This window comes from Passer montanus, unplaced genomic scaffold (genome assembly GCF_014805655.1).
Source record: "Passer montanus isolate IOZ18808 unplaced genomic scaffold, ASM1480565v1 scaffold17, whole genome shotgun sequence".
Taxonomy (NCBI): domain Eukaryota; kingdom Metazoa; phylum Chordata; class Aves; order Passeriformes; family Passeridae; genus Passer; species Passer montanus.
The window spans coordinates 13,078,492-13,101,338 of NW_024364270.1; the positions used below are offsets into that span (position 1 = coordinate 13,078,492).

The following is a 22,847-nucleotide window of genomic DNA, read 5'->3' on the forward strand; positions in this document are numbered from 1 at the left end:
AGGCGCCGCGCATGCGCGGCGGTTGGCGCGGCGCCTCCGCCAATCGCGGCGCGGGTCGTTGCGCGGCGGCCCCGCCCCCGGCGCGGTGAAGGACAAGGTGACGGCGCGGGGCCCGCGTTCAGCCTCTGCCGCAGCGGCTCCATCTTGCGAGGTGAGTCGGGGCGGCGCGGGCCGCCCGCCCGCCGCGGACCGGGCTCGGCCTCGGGGCGGAAGGGCCGCCTCGCAGCTGCGGGGCCGGGGCTCGGCGGCCGCGCCGTGGCGGTGTTTTCTGGTCCCACGTCGTTCTGCTCTTCTCGCCCGCTTCAGGTCGCCATGTTCTCGTCCATCGCGCCGCTCGCGCGGCACAACCCGTTCTACGCGCCGCACTTCCAGCTGGTGCAGGACGGCGTCAGGAAGCGCCCCGCGGAGCCCGCGGAGGCCTCCGCCACGCGGCGGGGCCTGGCGGCCGCCTCCGCCGACGAAGGTGAGAGCGGGACGGAGGGGCCGCGGCGGAGGCGAGGCCCTCGGGCGTGCGGGGCTGGCGGGGCCCGCACTGACCCCGCCGACGCGGGCCCGTGCCCGCCAGGGCGGCGCAGGGAATGTCAGCGCCCGGCGGGACTCGGCCGGGCCGGGAGGGGCCGGTGCCGGGCCTACGCGCCCGCTTGGAGGACGAGGAAGGGCACGGGCGGGGGAGGCGCTGGCAGAGCTTCCGCTCTGCCGGCGGTGTGTGCCGAGCAGCAGGAGGGATCCGGGTTTGTCGGGGAAGGACATCGGAAGGTTCTAGTGCAGAGTAATCACAGAGACCCCCGTAGATTTTGTCTTGGGGAGCAGAGAGCGCGTTTCCTGACTGCATGGCCTGCAGCCTGAGGCGCCGAGGTTGTAGGCCTGTACTTCTTTCATCGGTGGAGAAGAGCAGTGACTGCGTCTGTGGATTCGAAAGACTTATCTCTCCCATCCGTTTTCCCTTTTTCTCTTATTTCTTTCATCAGTTTTTTCATAGCTGGGCACCTGAACATCTAGATACGTTAGGAGTGCTTGCTGCTGTTTTTTTCTTAGTTCTTTTTGTCTTTTTTCTAGTTATGGGATGTATTGACAGAAAACTTGCTGTTTAAGATACAGGCATACACTTAAGAGTTAAGTGCAAGTGCTTCCTGTATGTTTCCCAGTTAATTTGTTGACTTCTGAAGGTCAGACCTTGATGATACTTGCAGTACCACAGAATGGATAAGGGTGGAAAGGACTGCAGTGAGTCATCTTCATCATCATTCTCACAGATCCAACTTTTTGCTGAAGCAGGGTCATCCTAGAGCAGATTGCACAAGATTGTGTCCAAATTCTTGAATATCTCCAGGGAGGGAGACTCCACACCCTCTTTGGGCATCTTGTTTCAGTGTATGGTCACTACAGTAAAGAAGTTATTATTTTCAGATAGAACTTCCTGTGCATCAGTGTGTGCCCCTTGCTTCTTGTCCTGTTGCTTAGCATCACTGAGAAGAGCCTGGTCCATCCTCTTGACACCCTCACAAAAACAGTTAAGACAATTATGAGGTCCACTTTGTCATCCTTTCTTGAGGCTGAACAGACCCAGCTCCTTCAACTTTTCCTCATAAATGAGGTGTTCCAGTCTCCTCAACATCTTTGTCACCCTCCCCTGGACCTGCTCCAGGAGCTCCATGTGCGTGTTGTACTGAGGGGCGCAGGACTGGCCACAGCACTCCACATGTAGCCTCGCTAGGGCTGAGTCAAGGGACAGGATCACCCTCGAGCTGCTGGCAGTGCTCTTCCTAGTGCCTTACAGGGTACCTACTCTGTTGGAGTGGCCTTCTTGGCCCCAGGGACACACACTGCTGGCTCATGGACAGCGTGGCTGCCCAGCAGCACCCCCAGCTCCTTCTCTGCAGAGCCTTTTCCAGGAGGTTGGCCCTGAGCCTGTGCTGCTCCACAGGGCTGTTCTCCCCACGTACAGGACCCTACATTTGCCTTTGTTCAACTTAACTCGGTTCCTCTCTGCATGCCTCTCCAACCTGTTGAGGTCCATCTGAAGTAGAGGTGGATATTAAAATTCTAATTCTTTTAAACTGTCAATAACTTACAAGTGTCTCTCTGATTTTTCTTGGGGGAAAAAAAGTAGGAATTACTTACAGCAAGCTACCTCTTCTGAAGTACTGTGGTTATTGAAGTATTTCAGTGGAGTTGCACGAACATTTATATAATACATGAAAGACAGGTTAGGTTTTACGAAGTCTTCAAGAAATTATTTGTGGCTTTCAGTGTAGTAATCCTGCTGCCAGCTAACTAAAGCCCTAAATCGCTCTTTGGTATGCTAAATATATTCAGGAGGTACACTTATTTCTTTAAAGCATTATACTTAATCTTCATCCTCTTTGTTGGCAGTTGTGCTCAAAGGTGGCCAAAGTTTTTCAATCTTTATAACCTTTTGTGCTGAGTTTATCATTTCATGTACCCAGTTGCTTCTCTGGCTTTTGTGTTGAGAACTTAACACATTGCAGAAGGTATCTGAACTTGCACAAGGTCACACAAAGTCAGTACAAACCACACGACCTTCTGAGATCAGCTCAGGGCATCAGCCACAACGGCGCTCAGAGACCCAAGTATTTTATGACTGGCTCATGGAATTTGTCCTTGTTAACGTGTCACATTGGAAGCAGAGATATAGCAGAAATAGTTACGATGTAGCTGTCTCAACAGAGTAGATATATTTTTATGCCATATGTATAATTTGTGTACCTTAAGGGTATTTGTCTTAAATCATTACCTGGGTATGCTAGAATGACTTTCTTGTCCTCTGTGCAGCATGTTCAGCTGTTTTTTTAGAAAATTTTTAGAAAATTTGATGCTACTTCTGAAATAGAAAGTCCGAGATGATCTGTGGCTTTATTTTCCTAATGCTACTGTACCACTACAAACCTAGGCACCTCTCAAGAGCTCAAGCCTAATTGATACTGGCTTTTTTAATTACTGTACTTGAACACCAGGCTAACGGGTCAGTCTGAATAACACCGTAATCCAGCACACACATAAAACTCTACTTTTCTCTGGCTACTATCAAGGTCTGTCCCTGTCATTTGAGGAATATGACTTTAAATTACTGTAAAGGCCGAGTGAACAAACAGTTCTGAGATCTGGCAGCATGGTAGCTGCTGCAGGGCTCTGGTGCTGTTGGCCAAAGACACAGCTAGACAGAGCTGGCCCAAACAGACCTAGTCTGTTCTCTGGTTACACCTGCCTGATCTGTGTGTGTTTAACCAGCCATTCTAGAAAGAACAGACTGTTTCTGCTGTCTGCAAAACTGCTAGCCAAGCTATTTTTGAGGTATGTGTAAGTCCCAGACCACCATATTTACAGTCTTTAGCAGTGTCTCAATTAAAAATAAGTTATTCTGATAACTGATTTTTAGCTTTTAACTTAGGTTCACTATGGCATCTGTGTTTGATAAAGAAAAACTTATTTTTTGTTGTTTGGGCAATTTTTAAAAGTAAGGTGAAAAATATAAATACAAAATGTAATGTAAAATCTGGAACATTTGTGGGAAGGAGTTGCTTTAAAAGTTATGTTAGCAAAGTTATGAGCTGGATAAGCCTGCTGGGGTTATCTGCTGCTCTGCTGGTGCTGTTAAACATCATTGTCAAGTTCTGTTGAGGTTCATAAAGGAATTCAGAACCAGAAAGATGGCAAAGAAGCTCTGCATAAGATAGGCTTTTGCTGTCTTTTCATTTCCATTGGTGTTTCTTGGAGATACTTCTTACTAAGTTGTAACACTTTAATTTCTACTCCATTATATTGAAGCAACACCGGTAAATTTAGTCACAAAAGATTGTTTTTCTACTTTGGAGAATATTTTTTACATAGTGTATTATTTTCTGTATGCTTATTCAGTATATTAGTTTTGCTTATGCTTGTATTTTTAAAATGTTGAGCATAGTAGCAGAACTGTGCTGCTACTTTATACATATTTTTTACTGTTCGTTGTAAATTTGAGTCTTTTTTGTTTGCATTCACTTACAGCCTTTGTAGCTTATTCAAAAATGAAATAAAACTGATTCTTTTTTTCCAACTCCATTAACTGTGTTGTATAGGAATATGTGAAAATTAATAACTTATTCTAAGATTGGATGGTTTTATACACGGTATATACACTGTATAGGACAGTGCATATGAAGCATCCCTTGATTAAATGTGACCTGAAAGATTCTTTATGAACCTTGTGTATGAGCATTCAATGGATGATAAATAGCAATCTGCAGTTTCATTAAATAAGCTATATACATGTGAGATTCTGTATTTGAAAGACAGTTTACAAAAAAATCTGTGTAAATAATGTGAGAAGTACCTGAAAATATATCTGCATCTCTCCAACACCAATATTATAGATTTTTATGGTCTCTACTTAAATACAGAAGTTAAACTGTCATAAAATATTTAACAAAAGAAGCTTTATCTTTTGAGTACTAGAGGAATAATATTCTTCTTATTTCCTGGATATAAGAAATAGTTGGGCATTGCAACTTTCAGTCATAGTTTCTGCTAGTAACTTCTGGGATTAATTTCTATAGTTTTAGTGTGCTCTGAGCTAAAACTTCAGTGTTTCTTCCTTTGCTTATTTAAAGGAACAAATTCAATTTGGAAGGCTTAGAATCAATTATTGTCAGTCCAAAATCTTTTAAAGCATAAGAATAATTTTTCATTATAACACTATATTCAAATAATACAGCATGGGAGATTATTTCAGTTTTAATACTTTCGAGAAAGTAGCACTTAGTTTCATTTCTTTTCTGATCATTGTTACCATTTATGATTGATCATATATATGTAATTTTTTCCAACTAACTAGAATACAGCTGTGCCTATGGCTCAAACAGATTCTTTATCCTTTGTGGCCTTGGTGGGATTATTAGCTGTGGAACAACACATACGGCACTGGTTCCTCTAGACCTGGTTAAATGCAGAATGCAGGTTTGTTCTGCATGTTGCTATGTGATGACAGAGCATGTTCAGTGTGGTACATTTAATTACTAATGAAATGGAGGCATAAACTATACCCTGGACATGGCTGTCCAACAGTGCATGGAGTTTATATAAAAGCATGGTGTGTCTTTATTTTTTGCTGCAGAATACAGTTGTGAATATGGCTCGCTCAAGTTTTATGCTCTCTGTGGCGTTGGTGGGGTCCTAAGTTGTGGCCTGACACACACTGGTGTCGTACCTCTGGATTTAGTGAAATGTCGTATGCAGGTTTGTATAAACTTAAACATTTCTTCAACTTCTGTTTTCTATCTAGCCAGCATATTAAGAGTTGGCAGTAGGGATACAATCTTTTGTGGATAGAAGAAGCTAGTAAACTTGAATGTTGTTTTATCAAATCTACTGCTGTAAGACTAGCCATATACCACTTTGAAGAGAAGTAAAGGTAGTACGGATAATCTGGACTCATTATTTTTGTCAGCATTTAACACATATTTAACTGACTGTTTGCTAAAAGGCATCCACTACAGTGTTACTCTGCTGGCTGGTTGGCTGTCCAGCATTATTCCAGTGCTTTTGGAGTAAGGAAGTAGTATCTTTTGGATCTGTGGTTTTTAGCCTGGAGTGACATGCATGTGTAATTTGATCCATTAACACCATGGATATCAATGCACGCCTTATGGATTGGAATATTTTTTAATGATGTTGCTTTGAGCAGAGTGGCTAAAACTTGATTTGTTGTCATGAAGGCCATTGGTGCTTGCAGCTGCTTTCCTTGAAGTGGTTTTTGATTAATATGAAAGGAGCATTGTTGCAGCATTGCACTTGTGACACATTAAAATGATTTTGTGAACAGTCATGGATGAAAACATACTAATGGATTTTTTCAGGCAAATCTGCAAGAATGAAGCAAATTAAAGCACTCCTGTAAATCTCTGGAAATACAGTAGTTAGTGGTTTCCCTGTTGCATAGGCTGATTATAAAAATGGCCATTATGTAATTATAGAACTCCTGAAATTAGGAGGGAACTATGAATTAGTCAGACCTCCTTGTCATGCTACAAGTATGCATGTGCTATTCTTCAAAACTGTGTTCTGAATCTCCATTTTTTGAGGTTTATCAGAGAGATTTTTTCATATTCTTGAGACCATCTGAAATTCTGGTCTCCGACTAGGAAATGTTTAACACATCAGACATGCTCAGTATGGGCTACCAGCTTCTGTTTATTATATGGTCAGGGTGGTGGTACTTCCCTTTCCCTCCAGCACCTAGAGGGAGGTTCAGGAGTGGGGTTCCATGTGGATTCCAGGTGTGATCTTGTAAAACTTGTCAGCATTTATCTCTTTACAGATCCAGTACAGAGCATGTTACTAATCCTTCCTAAGTTCTCCAGGAAGAAACCTGTTGCCTGCCCTCTCATGTCTCTTTAAGAAGAGGTCACCTTTGCCATGGTTTAACTGAAACCAGGACACCTGTTACACACCTAAGCGTGGTTCTCACTTGAACATAGTCCCATTTTACAGTGCCCGATTAAATATCCAATTTTCTAAAATTATATCTCTTTCTAAAATTGACACATTTAGGTGAACTAGATCTCAAGTATGTTCCTAGACTGCAAGACAAAATACCAGTCAGTGCAGGTTGGCATGCATGTTTTGCAGATCTTTCTGAAAGCTTTGATGGGCATCCAGTTTGATATCTTCCTTTTTATCCTTAGAGGAGCTGTTGGATGATGTCAAATATGAAAAGTACCAGTGGGATGTGACATAATTACCTGTTGAAAACTTCCTGCTAAACTATTCCTTTCACCCAAAACAAAATTATTCAAGTCAGTCTGTGTTAAATATCTGATAAGTTAATAGAGTTTCACTCAGAATTTTATGGGCGGAAGACAGTGTTTAGCCTTTATTGCCAAGTCAAAGTACAAGTGTGGAACTTTTGAGTACTCTTTGATCTGGTTTGCTCCATCTCTCTTAGTCTGACTACGTGGAGAGATCCCACAGGAGAAACAACCTTCTCTGATTAGTAATCATGTGAATCATTAGGTTTCTGGTAGTGCTTGGGTGTACATAGGTTCAGTGTGTAAAGTAGATGAGATTGCTGGCAGGACCCATTAAATATTTTAAAAATCTGATCTGTACATAGTTGCACCAGTACACCACTGACAGTGTTAGAACAGCAATTTCAGTAAGTCTTTTCCTTACAGTTGCATTGTTAATTTGGAAAATTAAAGTGAAACAAAATTCAGTTTGGTGGTTTCTGAGTATTGAGGAACATACTGGCTGTTAAGTTGGGGTTTGAGACTAGCAAGTAACCATTAGTGTAACTTTGTGGTGTGTACCTCATCGGTCCAGGGAATTACAGGGAACTAGCTGTCTGAGAATAGAAAAATTGAAAATTTTGGATGGGGGTGTGAGAAGAAAAATAGTAAGCTATATGAAGCATTTAACTGTTTGTTCTTTTTAGGTTGATCCACAAAAATACAAGAGCATTTTCAATGGATTTTCAGTGACAATCAATGAAGATGGTGTTCGTGGCTTGGCTAAGGGCTGGGCTCCAACTTTTATTGGCTATTCCATGCAAGGGCTTTGTAAATTTGGTTTCTATGAAGTTTTCAAAATCCTGTATGGCAACATGCTGGGAGAGGTAAGCCTTAAATGTTTTTTATAAAGCTGTGTGTCTGCAGCATAACAGTATTAATGAGTATTAAGGAGTAATTAACAGTATTAAGGAGTAATCACAAAAGCATGACTCATTAATAAAAATGTGTGTTTCAATTCCTTTCAGGAAAATGCCTACTTGTGGCGTACTTCGCTGTATTTAGCCGCATCTGCCAGTGCGGAGTTTTTTGCTGACATTGCTCTGGCTCCAATGGAAGCTGCTAAAGTTCGTATTCAGACACAGCCTGGATATGCAAACACTCTACGGCAGGCTTTACCCAAAATGTTTGCAGAAGAAGGCATCTGGGCGTAAGCATCCTTCTTTTTAATTGACATTCTTGATTTTCAGTACATTTTGTTAATGAAGAACTGGTGCTATAACTAACTCTGGCCTTAGCTTGTAATACTTTTTGGTCTTTGTATTTCAAGATAAGAACTTAACATACTTCAGGTGATCTGTGCTGAGCTGACTGTTAAATTCCACATGCTCCTTAGATCCATCTTTGTGAGTATCTTTGTGCTGAGTTCTGCTGGATAACTTCAGTTTCTAGCAGTTCCAGTCAGAGATACTCAGCAACTTTCTGGTTGTACAGTCAAAGATGCTTGAGTCATTGGCATGTGAGAGTAATACAACTGCATGTTAGCTCTCTGTTCTGATAGAAGTGGCTGTAGATGTACAGGTCATGTTTCACTATCAGGACTTGGCTGGTATGCAGACATTACCCTTACTGCACTGGTAGTATCAGTACTACATTGCTGCAGTGTATTGTAATCTGAAAAGTGACTAAGGAAACTGCTGTGCAGCTTGAGGATTAGGAAAATTTCAATTGGTGTTGCTGTTTGAAGGTACTACTTAGTACTTAACTCTAATTTCTGTAGGTACTGACAGCATTACAGGATCAGTATATAGAAGTTGTATAGCAGCAATAAATAAGCTAATTTATTTCAGGTTAGAAATACACTTTAAGTAATGAAGAAAATGAAACTGAGATTGTCTCTTCTCTGATTAAGTTTCTATAAAGGTGTTGCTCCACTATGGATGAGACAGATTCCATACACAATGATGAAATTTGCCTGCTTTGAACGTACTGTTGAAGCTCTCTACAAGTACGTTGTTCCCAAGCCACGAAGTGAATGTACAAAAGGAGAACAGCTGGTAGTCACATTTGTTGCGGGCTATATTGGTAAGGAATCTTTAAGTTCTACACTTCATTAATGGATTACTGCAAATCTGGAGACCTGTTGCTTTTAAGAGTTATTAACTGAAAAGTGACGTTAGCAGATGTCACTAACATGGGAGATCTTACCTGCAACTTTAAAAGTGTGCAGGGGAAATAACTACAGAATCAGTCTGTTAGGGATAAAAGGGTCTGTAATAGGACACTTCACTTAACTGCTCCTATATTGTTACCAGTGTTGATGGCCAGATGTAGAAACTGCAGCTGATTTCAGTAAAAATCTGCATCTTTCTCAGTCTTGGGAATATTTGGATTGAAGGGGGGAATTTTCAATATCCAAAGATTCAGAAATTTTTTTCTGGCTGTTTTCTTCTGTTCAGAAGTTTCATGTGGTTGTACTTAGTGTACACAGTAGTGGTACAGCTAAAACACCACAGAACTAATGTCAAATTATTCTTTCAGCTGGTGTGTTCTGTGCAATTGTTTCCCATCCTGCTGACTCCGTGGTGTCTGTGTTGAACAAAGAAAAGGGCAGCTCAGCTTCACAGGTTCTTATGAGGCTTGGATTCAAAGGTACATTCTTTCTTTCATGTATTTTGGATCAAGTGTTTCTGGTGTTCAGGGGAGGAGGTATTTTTTCCTGCCATTTTATGCTGCTCATGCCTTTATGGTTTGCTCTCCAGGTGTATGGAAAGGTCTGTTTGCTCGTATCATTATGATTGGTACCCTGACTGCACTACAGTGGTTCATCTACGACTCTGTCAAGGTTTATTTCAGACTTCCTCGCCCACCTCCACCTGAAATGCCAGAATCTCTGAAGAAGAAGCTTGGTCTAACTGAGTAGACAACTCATGGACTGACTGCTGGCTGATCCAGTGATGAGTTTCATGAAACTTTTATATATTTGACTATGTAGAAAACAAACTATACAATGTCATTATTGGTTGTGCCCTCATCTCACATGAGGGTTTAAATTCTACCGCTGTCATTGCCTGAAATAAATGAGAAACAGAGTGCTTAGTGTCTGTTTACTACTGCATATGTAAGCTTCATTTCATAGTAGCAAATACCTCAAATACTCTCCTGGCTTCCCCCTCTCCTACCCAAAAAATTAAAAAAAAAAATACCCTGTTCCACACTTTAGAAACTAGAGAAATGTTACTCTTCCACTAAAAATTAGGTTTGCACTGTTTCCAGAGAAGTGCCAAGAACTTGTCCTTGCACTTGGAGCCCACTGAACATTTGCCTGTAATAAGCTGTTACCGTGGAACAGCTGAACTCCTGAATGGCTGAGATTAGACTGGAGTCTGATTGGGCATCCTAGTCATGATATCAGTGTTTCCCACAGAGGTAAAAGGAACCTTATGCATGCTAGAGCTGTTTCTGCCTTGGGATTGTCATCCCAACTTAATTTATGCTTACTTGACTAATTTCTGCTTCTGTTGGCTTTGAACCACACCAAAGAGCTAGGCCCTTCTGATTGTCCTGTGGAATTGAACAGTAGTTGCTACCTCTTAACTAAAGAAAAGCTGATGTTAATAAACATTTTCAAATATATTTGACTACTAATGGTGTACTTCAGCTTTACAATAAAATAAAAATGTCTTGTCTTTTTTTTAGAGTTTGAAAAACTTGCCAGCTTTTCCCTAATTTGCTACAGCTGTAGTTTTTTCAGTTATTTTTTTTTCTGAATTAGTATAATACTGAATTATGGTTGAATCATGTATTTCTGCAGCACAAGGAGCCATACCAGGTTTTTTGGACCTTGATGCAAAGAAATACATGCCCCATGGCATACAAGAGGAGACAATTAAAGCAATGTTAAGGTATTAATTTTTGAATTTTTTTCCCAAGTCTTAGTGAAGAGAGATGGTGTTGCCTTGTGCATTTCACCTGTTCAATAACCCACAGCTGGTAATCACTACACCCTCTGCAGTACTACTTTGGTCACAAAGTAGAGCTGGAGCTGACGTGGTTTTTTTGCAGTACTGTGGATAGGCTGCCTTACATGGGCTGTTGATACTGAACTTAGCTTGGCACTTATGTTATACTGCTCCTTCCTCTTTGCTTGGCTCCTTCAGAGCCAAAAGGACAAAGGCAGGTGCCACTGGAATATCAAATGTACTGATTGCTGCATCTTGCTGGAGTCAGATGTGCCTGCTGTTGTAGCACTGAGCTTCTCCCCCCCTGGGAAATTCCTCCAATTTCCAAGAATTTGACTAATTATGCTAAACAAGGAAGCTGGGCCTTATTTTGAATTGTTGCCTTTCAGAATGCAGAGTAAAAGCTAGAACTACACCATTTCCCTGTCACCATGACAGTAATAAAGGTACTCTTAGAGGGGCTGGTATTGGCCTGCATTACACAGCAAAGTCAAATTTAGACCATAAGTCTAAATAAAATACTTGTACAAGTACTTTGTAATTGAATTAAAATTATCTAATGCTAAAAGTATGTAAATCTTGTTTCCCCATGGTGAATGGGAAGCTCTGAAATTATTTGAGTCATTAAATACTTACAAGAGCTTCCTTGGAGAAGAGCCCTTACTATGTCCTGAGGTTGTATTAAGACTGTTGATGTTAAATTACCTTCTGTGAGTATGGTACAGCTCGCTAGGCAAAACTCTTTTGTGTACTGAATATCAGTTTCTTTAGAGGCATGTTTTACTCAGTAGATTTTTCTTTGTTTGCTGAAAGTTCCTTCTAATCCTGGGGAAAGTGAAGAACTCAAATTTTAAGGCTGGCAGAAGAGTGAAGCTTGGTTCATGTAGTGAGGGTAGGCTGTCAAGTAACCTAGTGCTGAGCTAAATTTCTCAAAATTCTCATTCTGTATATGGAACAAAATCGCACAATTTTTCTCTAGGACTGAGTCAATGTTGCACAATTGTTACATACAACAATAAGAAACTCTTTAAGTCCATTTTCTTATTGCTCACTGGTAGACCTGAAACTATCTTTTAAAGATACTTAGGTAATTTTATCAAGGTAGATCTGAGATAAGACTACAAGGAGCAGCCAGCAGTTCTTCTTCTGGAACTGAGAAAGGGAAAATACACTTAGTGCTCCTTGCAGTGTTGTATTTCAGTGGAAAACCCAAGAGGGGGAGAGAAGTGCCTGGCAGCTGCCAGCTTCATTGACATTCAGCCATAGGATTGTTCAGATGCTTGTTAGGAAAGGGTGTTGCTTAAAGGGTTGCCTGCTGGTATTTTAAATAAGCTTCAGTGGGAAAAATGTGGTATTAAAATGCATTTAAAAGGTCAACTTTGTCATTGATAACTGCTTTGTGCATAGTGCCTGGTACATTTTCTGAAGGTTGAGATGGAGCAATGTTGCTTTTGATAGATTTGCACTTCCATTGCAAGGAAAGTCCTGTATCCAAAAGGGGTGCTCCATTTTGAACTTAGGTAACTCCAGACCCATCAATAAACCCCAAAGTGCTCTGTGAAACATGGATTATGTATATGCTGCTTGTGTATATTTTATGAAGGAGAAAACATACTTTCTTGCTGGTTTTGGAGCTGAGATGAGCTTTTCTGGTGTAAAGCATACAATATATATAAATTTGGAGTAACAACTGCATTTGCACACGGTGTTTGTATCAGGTTGTACTATGGATGAAATGTGCTGACACTCACTGATACTTGCGGAAATGTCTGTTGCATATCATTTTAAAACGGGCTGTAATAACACTATACTTGTAACTCATTTACATTTCTACATAGAAATGATGTAGTTCACAGTGAAAACAATAAACATCCTGCTTTTTTATAGCAAATATGAGTACCTTGGGTAGATGAGCTTAATAGCTGCATAGCCTTGTTACAGAATACAATTTTTGTAACTCAGTGCAAGGGATAAGGATAATGCTAGCAGAAAATTCTTGGCTGAGGAGATGTTCTGGTGTCTAAAAGTAGATTTTATTCTTTTGGGATTAATTTGCCCATGTAATTTTTCATTACCGATCATTTCATTTTTTTCCTTTCAATTGGCCAGTTTTGTACCTGAAAGCTAAATTAAAAGCAAAGATGGCCTGAATGTCACTACAGTTTGGGCTCAATGGGGTTATCTGTTTTAAGTAACGTAGCTGTAATTTTCATTATTACCTGAATCTCTCAATCATTTGATAAAACTGCAGAGTTTCACTGCATGACCCTGGAAATGAACTAAGGGGTTGTAGTTTCACTGAACTGATACTCTCCCCACCACTGACAGTACTAAAAAAAGGAGGCAAGCTTACCTATCTGCTTTGAATTTTTGAAACCTCACTCTGCTCACCTTTTCCACTGTAGAAGGAGCTCTCTGCCTCCCTGGTTAGAGCAGTCTAATTATAAAGCTACTATAAAACTCATATTTTTTTAGTACAGTGGAGAGGTGTGCCTGAGGGGTAAATAAAGGTTTGTAATACCTGTGTGGATCATGGAGAATTTCCAATTGCTCGCCTTACTGCTGAGGTCAGTATGGTGTTGTGACAATTTGAGATACAGATTATTCCAAAATATTTTTTCCAAGTAAGCTTTACCTTTGTGACTTAATTTTTTTGTCTTGCTTGCGGAAAGAATAATTTCTGAGAGGATTATCCTGGGAAGTAAGGGTAGGAAGTCTGCATACATCTAAAGGCAAAGGGAACTGAATGGTCCTGTAACATTTTTTGCATGTTTAACTTCCCTTGGAGACCACACACAGGACTGTACACTCAGCTTTTCACTGGGAGATGTGTTCTGGAATTTGGAGGTTGAAAGTGAAATCCACAGTTGTTTATCCTGGCTTGTTTTCTGGTTACTGTTCCAAGGAGCAAGTGCACTCTTTTCATGCAGACAGACCTCTGCTGTGTCAAGGCTGCTCACATTAACTGTGCAGCTGGAATGTATTTTTTTCCACATCACTTGTGTAGATGTTGCTCTACCGGTTCTCCAGTTCTGCCTCTCCACATTCTTACTGGCTACTGACCACAAATGATGCATTCATAAAATTGAAAGCAAAGTGAATAAAATGACTGTAGCCTGTGATGCTTTTAATCCACAATATATTTATTATGTAACCCTCAAACCCCTAAGGTGTATGTGCATGTGTACATACATTGCTTCAGGTATGATAGGCAATGCATACTTTACCATGGCTGTTCTTTAATTTTGCTGCCTCCTTCAAATGCCATTTGGTTATTTTCAGGAGCTCACTTAAGAACTGTGTGGAAGAGCAAAAGGACGGGTTGGGAGAGTATCTGTGGATGCTCCTAGGAAAACTTGTCTTTTAACAGGTTTATTCTTGCCATCTGTCAGGTGGACTGGAAAGAGGTAGAAGAAAGGGGGGGACAGGAATGCACCTATACCAAAAAGAGGAAAACTTTAAAGTATTGAAGGTTGTCTGTGGGCAAATGAAGCAAAGAAGGTACAGAGGACCAGCAAGATGAAGCAGACCAAAAGACATGGAATGCTGAATGAGGATGAAAATAGTGAGCAAGAGGAATGTTTGCATCTTCCATACAATTAAGAGTCTAGTAGTTGCAAGATGTTAAGGTATGGCCAGCTGAAAAGTTATAAAGGCCTTACCCTATTACTTATACTTCTTGATATAATTTCATTTACAGGGATTTTCTGAGTTGCTGTATTGCTTCTAATTGATATTTATATAAATGTTTATTCCTATTTAATGCCCTTCTCTCCCCCACCTTCCTCTGCTAAAACCATTCCCATTATCTTGTTACTGCCTACTTAATTTTCAAATGTCTCAAATCTGTTGTTCTTCAGCACCTAAATAGTCCCAGTAGTTCATAGCAGTATCCTTTTGGGATATAAGCAGCTTCTCATTGCTAATTCTGCTGCTCACTAAAGTATTTTACGAACCAAGAAATAATGAATGACTAACTGTTAGGAATCCTGAGAAGATACTGTGACACTGGGATAAAGACATCAGCAGCATTATTAAGTCTTTCTGAGCATTGTCCCTGTAGAGCATTCTGAGTTTTAAAGACAGAACGGTGCTGCAGAGTAATTTTGATTTACAATTATAAAGCCTCACACAAAGCCTTACACAAATTATTCCATCTAAATGTGTGACAAACTTTCTGGAAGGCATCAGCAATATTTATGAGCATTTCTTGCTTTGCTGCATTTGCCTTGTTAAATATTATTTTTAGAAGAAACTAGTTTACAAAAATCATAGAGTGAATAGAGACAAAGTGCTACTGCTGTTGGACTACCTCTTGTTTAGCTGGAAACCACACTTCTGTTCCTTCCTTTGCAGCAGGAAAGTGAAACTGGAATCTGTCATTCTTGGGTTCTGCTTTCTTCATGAAAGCAAACTCTAAAGCTAAGAACACAATTTTATACTTTTACACTGCTTTATTGTACAAAACAAGCAATTTATTAAATAACGCATCCCTCATTTTTCAGAAAGAAAAATACATGCAAAGAGGTATGTTTTTTGTTCACATTATTATTTCTCCCTTGAAATAAGTATGACTTTTTCCTGGCCTGTTCAAAAGAATAGGACAAATTTCAGGTTTAGGTATGCTTCTAAATGAAGCCTTTAAATATTGTCTGTCTTCTCAGTACTACACGTGATGGGAGTTCACACTGCTCAAACACTATTCTTTAGGCAATGGCCTTTCCATGATCAATTAATGTCTGAAATCTTGGTTATTTCATCTTTCACATCCTTGATCTCTGTTTGAACTCTTGTTAGATTGGCCAATTTCTCATTCAGTAAAGCAATTTCCTTCTCCCGTTGTAAGACCTCCTCCACTAATCTTCCTATTCTCAGTGTCAGGTCATTTATTAAGGGCTCCAAGGTGGCAAACTCCTTTTTAACTTTGTACATCTTAGGTTTTAAATCATTTGCAAATGTAACTGTCTTCAGAACTTTTGCTCTGTCACCTTCAAGATTCAAAAGTCTGTTGGAATGCTTGTTAAAATCGCTCCTTAACTCAGACAGCGCTGCCTTAATTTGCTCGATTTTCCTTGCGTTACTGGATGCCAGGCTTTGTATTTTCGTACTTCGGTCGATGCTACTGGTAAGGAGGTCACCTATGTTTTTTACTGTTGCCTTTTCACCTTTTTCTACTTTATCTTCTAGTGTTTGCAAGGAATCTGTCAGTGCAGTCATGTCCGAGACCAGGCCTGAAATGCGCCTTATGTCAGTTTTTACTGTCACAATTGTCAATGTTGCATTTTTTGCTACAGAAGCTGCATTCTGTTCAGCGCTTGAAACTGCATGAAAAAGACGTGTTAAATTCTTCTCCAGTTCTTCTTGTTTTTTAATTATGCTGCTAGACCATGTTTTCATTGTATAAATATCTTCCTGCAGATATTTAATGTGAGAAATTATTTGAAGATCTTCCAGCTGTTTCATTAAGTTCCAAGTCTTTTCACACTAGAGGGATACAAAAATATTTCTAGCTTAACAACTCAATGTCAAAATTCAAGCTATACTTTAATGAAATATCTTACTATTCTGACATTCAATTTGTGTGCAAACCCTTTCTCTAGGAAATCCATTTCTGTTACAACACAACCAGATTTTTTTTTCTTGTCAGTATACATAATAAATGTTAGTACTTCTTCTATTACAACAAAAAATTACAAGAAGGTGCTATATGACTTTCCAAGGTGACCTCTGAAAACACAACTCAGCAAATGGAATCTTCTTCCATACAATGGAATTTTTAAGTCTCCATAAAAACTATTTTAGTGAAGGAAATCCAGCTACTAATGAAGGAATCCAGCTACTGCTGGATTTTTGTCTTAATTTGCTAGTTCACTCTTTTATATTTATTTTCTTATAATTGGTTCTTAGTTTTCAAATTTGAGAGGAAAAAGGAAATTATCTGAGTGATACTATCCAGTTCAATCCCCAATAAGTCAGGGTAGAACTTGGAGAGAAAAAAACCCCACCAAATAGGCAAACTGAAACACATTCTATGAGGCTAGAATTAGTTTTGTACTAATCCTTTTCTGAACATTAATAGTAAAAATCATAGAAACCAATATTTTTAGCTCTTCAGTAGTGCTAGTCATTCCTCAATAGCTCAGAACCATTTGCTCAAAAGCAAAAGACCAAAATTTAGGTTGTGGAAGGTTGTACTTGTTTCCCACTTAATGCCCTCCAAGGATGAGGATTTCATGTTGAAGCTCCTGCACATTCAGCTTTCAGTAGCGTTGAGGTTGATGAAAGACATTAGATCAGGGGTCATACCACTGTCACTCCCACACCCTGCCTCAAAATGATACAAAGTAGAAACACTAGAACTGGAACACACTTGAAAAGTATTTAAAAAACATTGCTTTATATAATAGTTTTTCCTAATAGGACATGGAACATTCAAGTATTTACTCTGTACCCTTTCTGGAGGAACAGTTTATTTTGAATTAGATTATGCATCAGGACATGGAATTTCACTACAATATATTTTTATTTTGAATATCACTGTAAACAGAAATTTATACATAAACAATAATTATATGAAACCAACATAGCTTGATAACATTGAGAAACACTGGTTTCATAGTCTTTGGAATGGACAGTGTTACTTGTTTAGTGAAGACTTCAGTGAAGTTCTAAAGAAATTAATGTACAAACCCAGACTAATTTAAATTAGGTCTGATTAAGTCATAAGTGTGTGTTCATACTGTTTCTAAGCAATCTCCTTTCCAGAGAAATACAAAATTATCAAGACAATAAGTCTGCAGACAATTTGTGTTGTCCCTGAGATCCAAATTTCATGGAATATCTGTCAGGCTTACTAGGTAGTATTACATCATGTGTAAGTAGGTCTATGGATAAACTGGATATTCCCTGCTCCCATGCCCATAACTCCACTGATTTCATTAATTACTTCTGCAGCTTTTGGTTCAGCAAACTTTGGGAAACAATGTCAGTGACATTGTTAATTTTTTTTTTCTTTTCAAATGCAAAGCAATACAGGACATACGATGTGATGCCAAACAAAGAACATCCTACAGAAAAAAAAAAGGTTAAAAGGTTAAAATTTGTTTCTAAAGCACCAAAACAGCTGCCTCCCAAAAATGAAAACAAACCAGCTGCTATGTAAATGCCAGCTTATAGATAGCAGAACAACACAAGGCTCTCAGTATGGGGTACTTTCCTAGTGTTTGCTCTAAGGGTGCTGTATCTGAGCTTCAGCTGATAAAAATGTACTCAGTGCTTTCCTGCAGCACGAAACCATTACAGTGCACAATACTTTAAAAGCAAGGTACAGCTATCTCAGCTGAGAAATAAGTGATTAATTGTTCACTGTGTTACAAGTCTATGGAAAATAATACACAATGTAACAACAAAAGAAACTAGTGAAAGCTAAATACAAACTAAAAATATGAACATTTTTTCCCTTAAATCTAAATACTTGGCTTCAAATTATTTTTAATAAAAAAGATATTTTAATAAATAAACTGAAGCCTTAATTTAAGAAAATATTCCTTTCCTTCTTTAACAAAGTATTACTTTCTTGCTCTCTACCCTCTTTCTCAACTTTTTGAGCTGTTCCAATGATCTTTAGATCAATGACACTACATCAGCTACCCCGACATAGATTTAAATCACATTATTTACAAAAAAGTGCTTCTTCATCAATGAAAAACCTAAGACCAAATTCACTTATCCCCATTCTGGTCATTTTCTAAGTTAAAGCTTTCTAAAGTTACTTCTTCTGCTTTTGAAGATACTGCTATGTCAGGCCCTGTTTCTAGAACAGGTAGTTCATGCTGCACTTTGAACAAGCTGCCATTGGACTGGAGGCCTTCAAGAGCCTTCTGCATGGCCACTGTATCAGAAACAGTTTTCAGCATGTCATTTTCCACAGTGTACACCTGAGTCTTCAAGTCCTCTACCTTTTTCTCCATACCAAGCAAGTCACTTGACAACCTAAGAATAGAGTGAATAGCATTTTCAATTGTTGGCAAATGGGTCTTGCACTCCTCAATTTTAGGTTCATAGTTTGCAAGTTTCTGACTCAGGTCTGTGTCCTTGGCTACCAGACTATTCTGTTCTTCTTCTAGCTTTTCAACTGACTTTGCATCCAAGTTCAACTTTTGTTCAACTCTAGAGAATTCATCATCTTCTTGCTTTTTCAGTGTTCTGATATTTCTGGCTGTACTATCTTCCAAATCTCTTACTCTTTCTGAAAGGGATTTAATTCTTTGGTCAACTTCATTAATTTTGGAAGTAACTTCTGTATGTATGAACTTTGCTTCAGATTTTAAACCACTAGCATTTGTGCTCATTTCATCCAGGCTTCTTCTCCAGGAATTTGTAACATTTTGGAACTTCTCATTAATGCTCTGCATCTTTACAGATAGAGTCTGTTCATTGTCCTGAATATCATTTATGGTGTTATGAAGAGAAGATATTTCCTGCCCAAACTCAGTCATCACAGAGATGGATGAGGCAGCTTCTCGCAGGATACTTTCAGAAGACTCAAGCTGCATTTACAACACAAAACAATGTCTGTGTCTACTTAACAAAAATAACAACAGAAAGCCATTTCCATGTATTAAGAAATAATAATGTCCCTTAAAAACAACTGTACTTGTTACAAAGCTCCTCCATGGTGCATTTGCATGTTTCATCTTTAAAATATTGTTGATTAACCTAGCATGAAAAAGTCATGGAAAAAGGTGTGTCTGTTGTTGAATTTCTATAGCATATATGCAATTTTACATGCTTTGTTTTTTTTGTGTCCAAAATACAGTAAATCCCATGCAACATTCTGCAATCTGAAGTATAGTATATAAATATCCAAATTACATCATCTATAAATGACATTATTCTGAGATCAGTGCTGAAACAAATCACTGGCATGAGCCATGCTGTGCTACCATTACTATCTCTAAGGTATCAGGGATAATTTGGCAGCCAGCACAGCTTTTCTACTGGATAATGTCACACGTGGTAATATCTTTTTTCATTACTATTATATTTTCTTAGCTATCACTTTATTATGTCTTCACATCATTAGACCAGGTCTGCTACATCAAAATGCTGGGAAATTTTCTTCAAATCAATGTGTGTTAGAATCACACATGAAAGAGGATTGGTAAAATGAAATGTGTGTGTATGTAAGTTCTTAAAAATAGTTTAGTTTCTAAAAAATAATACTGAGATACAACCACATATGGAACAATGGCATGGATTGACATGCTTTGTGACATGAAATAGTCTCTAAATGCCTATTCACAGGCAAGTAAAACATTCTGAAATCTTGTTTTAAAACAGGCAGTTAAATTAACAAAATAACAGTGAAGTAAGCCATGGCAAATATTCACCAAAGATCATCAAATTAAGATGTTAATTATTACCTTTTCAGAAATTAAGTTTACTTTATTTCCCACATCCAGGATTTTTTCAGCTTCTTGATGTAAAATATTGTACTTTCTTTCCAGATCAGCAAATTGACCTGACTGCTGAAATAGAAACCTGCAAATTTCAAGTAAATAAACAGAAAACATAACTTCTTAATTAGTATATATTAAGTATTCCAGTACTTGATTCACAGCAACTTGTTACTGGAGGGATTTGTGTTCACAGAATTTGCTAGATCAATATAGGACAGGAAAAAAATTAATGAAATTGATCTCTCTTGATACTGGAGTTATCATCTAAAAGAGGTATGACAGCAAGGCAGCATCCATAGCACTGCATGCTAAGGTAACTAAGGCACGGATGCAGCTAAGATACTTTAAAACATTTTTAACACAGGTATTTGACCTTTATTTAAAGACTCCACCTGATGAACGTTTTGTTACACTGCTGAGCAAATTATTTACAGAAAACTCCATTTCACTTCTTCTGTCCATTTATTGCCTGACAAAGGAGCACTTCCTGTCAGCCTAAGTTGCTCTCCAGGCAGATGCAGTCTCCAAAGCAGGTATTTAGAATTCATGAGCAAGGCACCTTCAACCTGATGTAACAGATGGAGCTTCTACAGTAACTCACTGCACGCCCATGTTTCCATGCTTGCCAATACTGCTACTCTTTCCTGGATCCTTCTGGCTCTAACAAGTTTCTGTAGACACTTAACCCAAGCACTCTGTTAACATGTAATCACACAGCCCACAGAATACAAAAGAAAATACTAAAATCCTCTCCAGGAAGTTACCTACCAGCTCACCACCAGGCAAACAGCAAGGGAAATGATACTCAAACTTGTCCTTGAGTCCATCCAAAAGGAACTGTGATTATTGCTGGTCCTGGGACTTGCCAGCTTCCCATAATTACTGTGCTTCTCAGCCTTCTGTGAGCCCTCACTGCTCTTGGATGAAGAAATACCTTTTTTCCTTGGCTTAACTTCAGACATTTTGTGGTTTTAAAAATCAGAAGCAAAGGAGAGAGCTAGGGAAAAAAAATCCAGAAAGGACTAGCTTTTACTTCTTACATTTTACTTTTAAACATCCCCAAACATAAACTTTAAGTAAACAAATACACCCCAAATTTTTTTTTATTTTGGTGTTCACTGTGCTTCCTAGTTATGTGAACTTTTATAAAGTATCATAATACTTTCATTTGCTTTCTATATTACAGAGCACTGCTTTTATATTTTCTCCAGCTGAGCTGACTTTCCAAGCTTAAGTTAACTTCATCCTTCCAAAAATATTTCATGTGCTGTGGAATAAGCTTTTTAAAATATGTATTTAAAATTACAAGGATTAAAAGTATATTTCTTTTGTAGCTGATGACTGTCAGAAGTTCATCAGCAATTTCACTAATGAACTTGTGTTTTACCTGTAGATTTAAAAAATAATTATTACCTACACCACACTAAAAGGGGAAAGTTAATTTTTCAATTAAAAAAAAATTAAATCAAGCTTTAATTTAGTAGTTCTGTTGTAACAATTTCATGTCATCTGTAAAATCACAAATGTTGATTAACAAAAAGTCATGAGAAGATTCATGAAATCATGTCTCTAGAAAAAGGAAAACTATAACTTTCTCTTGATAAAAGTAAGGTCAGAATAGATTGAGGCAATATGTAAATCATGTCTCTAGAAAAAAGAAAAACTATAACTCTCTTGATAAAAGTAAGGTCAGAATAGATTGAGGCAATATGAACATCCAGCTCATATTTTAGCCATCCAAGTGAAGTACAGTCTCCAAGTGAAGTATAGAGTGTAGTTTTTAAACCTAAAACCTTCCACTATACTGCTCAAAACAGACTTGGGTCCTTGGCAGAATTGCTTTAGCAACTAATTGGAGACCAAACTGTTGTGCTGGTTTTTTGGATCACTTTGCAGCAATGCTGCTTAGTCACATATCAAAATATAAACATTTGGAGATACTTACATAGTCATGTACAGGGGTAAAAGGCATTGTTTAAAATCTAATGTGTCATGCAGGTAGCTTAGAGCTGTTTGAGCCACAGTACTAGGAAGCACACTGTGAGCTTGAAGCATGGAGAAAAAAAAAGGTTTTCATTTCCAAAAAAAAACAACAAGAAAAAAAAAACCACCACCAAAAAGCCCTACAAAAAAACCCAAGCAAAAAATAAAACCCAAACAAAAAAAGCCACCAAAACAGAAAAATTGTACTTTGAAGCTTTTAAAACAGCTTTGGGTTCGAGAGCACATGTCATGAAGTTAAAGTGGAGGAAAAAAAAAAGCTCTGAATAGTAGTTAGGAAAAGAGTTTAACAGAGAAAAGCGACGCTTTGAAAGGACGGCTTCATCCGCACCCGGTGCTGCGCAGAGGGATGAGCCGCAGCTCCCCAGAGACCCTTCCGGACCGCTCCGCTGCCCCAAAGTGACCCACATCCTCTCCATTCCCCCCAAAGTGACCCACATACCCTCGCTCCCCCAAAGTGACCCACATCCCCTCCGAGCCCGCCCTGCAGGACGCCCCCAGCCCCGGCAGTGCCGCCTCCCCTCTCCCCCTCGGTGCGGCCGCTGTCCCGTACCCGCCGCGCTCCTCCGGCCTCGGCTGGGGGCGGAGGCGGGCAGGGCGGCCCTGCCCCGCAGGCACCACGTTTACAGGCTCCGGGGCCCCTCCCCTGGCCGCGGCTGGCGCATCGCCGCCCGGAGCGCCACGTCCGGGGCCCGCCCGCG

At 39.4% G+C, this 22,847-nt stretch overlaps 2 protein-coding genes and 1 non-coding gene across 5 annotated transcripts; 2 read left to right on the plus strand and 1 right to left on the minus strand.

Annotated features, from left to right (window-relative positions):
- SLC25A3 (solute carrier family 25 member 3) lies at window positions 1-9,832 on the plus strand. Of its 2 annotated transcripts, none has more exons than XM_039704038.1 (8): window positions 1-151; window positions 307-463; window positions 4,832-4,953; window positions 7,430-7,609; window positions 7,751-7,932; window positions 8,635-8,807; window positions 9,264-9,374; window positions 9,485-9,832. In XM_039704038.1, the coding sequence occupies exons 2-8, from the start codon at window positions 313-315 to the stop codon at window positions 9,643-9,645; spliced, it is 1,080 nt and encodes a 359-aa protein (XP_039559972.1). In that variant the 5' UTR covers window positions 1-151; window positions 307-312; the 3' UTR covers window positions 9,646-9,832. The 2 variants fall into 2 exon arrangements, with proteins under 2 accessions (XP_039559972.1, XP_039559973.1); XM_039704039.1 differs by lacking the exon at window positions 4,832-4,953 and adding an exon at window positions 5,111-5,232.
- On the plus strand, window positions 8,105-8,344 carry LOC120499944. Its single transcript, XR_005627003.1, has one exon. It is a non-coding gene; the product is annotated as a small nucleolar RNA SNORA53 (small nucleolar RNA).
- A 638-nt stretch (window positions 9,833-10,470) lies between the features above and the next one.
- LOC120499831 (IKBKB interacting protein) lies at window positions 10,471-22,844 on the minus strand. Of its 2 annotated transcripts, none has more exons than XM_039704037.1 (4): window positions 22,700-22,844; window positions 20,914-21,142; window positions 20,110-20,227; window positions 10,471-16,168 (listed from the first exon to the last, which is right to left on the minus strand). In XM_039704037.1, exons 2-4 carry the CDS (start codon window positions 21,105-21,107, stop codon window positions 15,413-15,415), a joined length of 1,068 nt encoding a protein of 355 aa, XP_039559971.1. In that variant the 5' UTR covers window positions 21,108-21,142; window positions 22,700-22,844; the 3' UTR covers window positions 10,471-15,412. The 2 variants fall into 2 exon arrangements, with proteins under 2 accessions (XP_039559971.1, XP_039559970.1); XM_039704036.1 differs by lacking the exon at window positions 10,471-16,168 and adding an exon at window positions 17,189-19,233.
- Window positions 22,845-22,847: the final 3 nt, after the last annotated feature.

Bases quoted from the DNA above. Each gene is read 5' to 3' on its own strand.
- SLC25A3 (XM_039704038.1), top strand. From the start codon at position 313: ATGTTCTCGTCCATCGCGCCGCTCGCGCGGCACAACCCGTTCTACGCG. The intron at 7,933-8,634 runs GTAAGCATCCTT...TCTCTGATTAAG, and splicing joins GCAGAAGAAGGCATCTGGGC to TTTCTATAAAGGTGTTGCTC. The intron at 9,375-9,484 runs GTACATTCTTTC...TTTGCTCTCCAG, and splicing joins TATGAGGCTTGGATTCAAAG to GTGTATGGAAAGGTCTGTTT.
- LOC120499831 (XM_039704036.1), bottom strand. From the start codon at position 21,107: ATGTCTGAAGTTAAGCCAAGGAAAAAAGGTATTTCTTCATCCAAGAGC. The intron at 20,228-20,913 runs GTAGGTAACTTC...TGAAATTTGCAG, and splicing joins GTTTGCCTGGTGGTGAGCTG to GTTTCTATTTCAGCAGTCAG. The intron at 19,234-20,109 runs GTAATAATTAAC...TTGTAAATGCAG, and splicing joins TAAACTTAATTTCTGAAAAG to CTTGAGTCTTCTGAAAGTAT.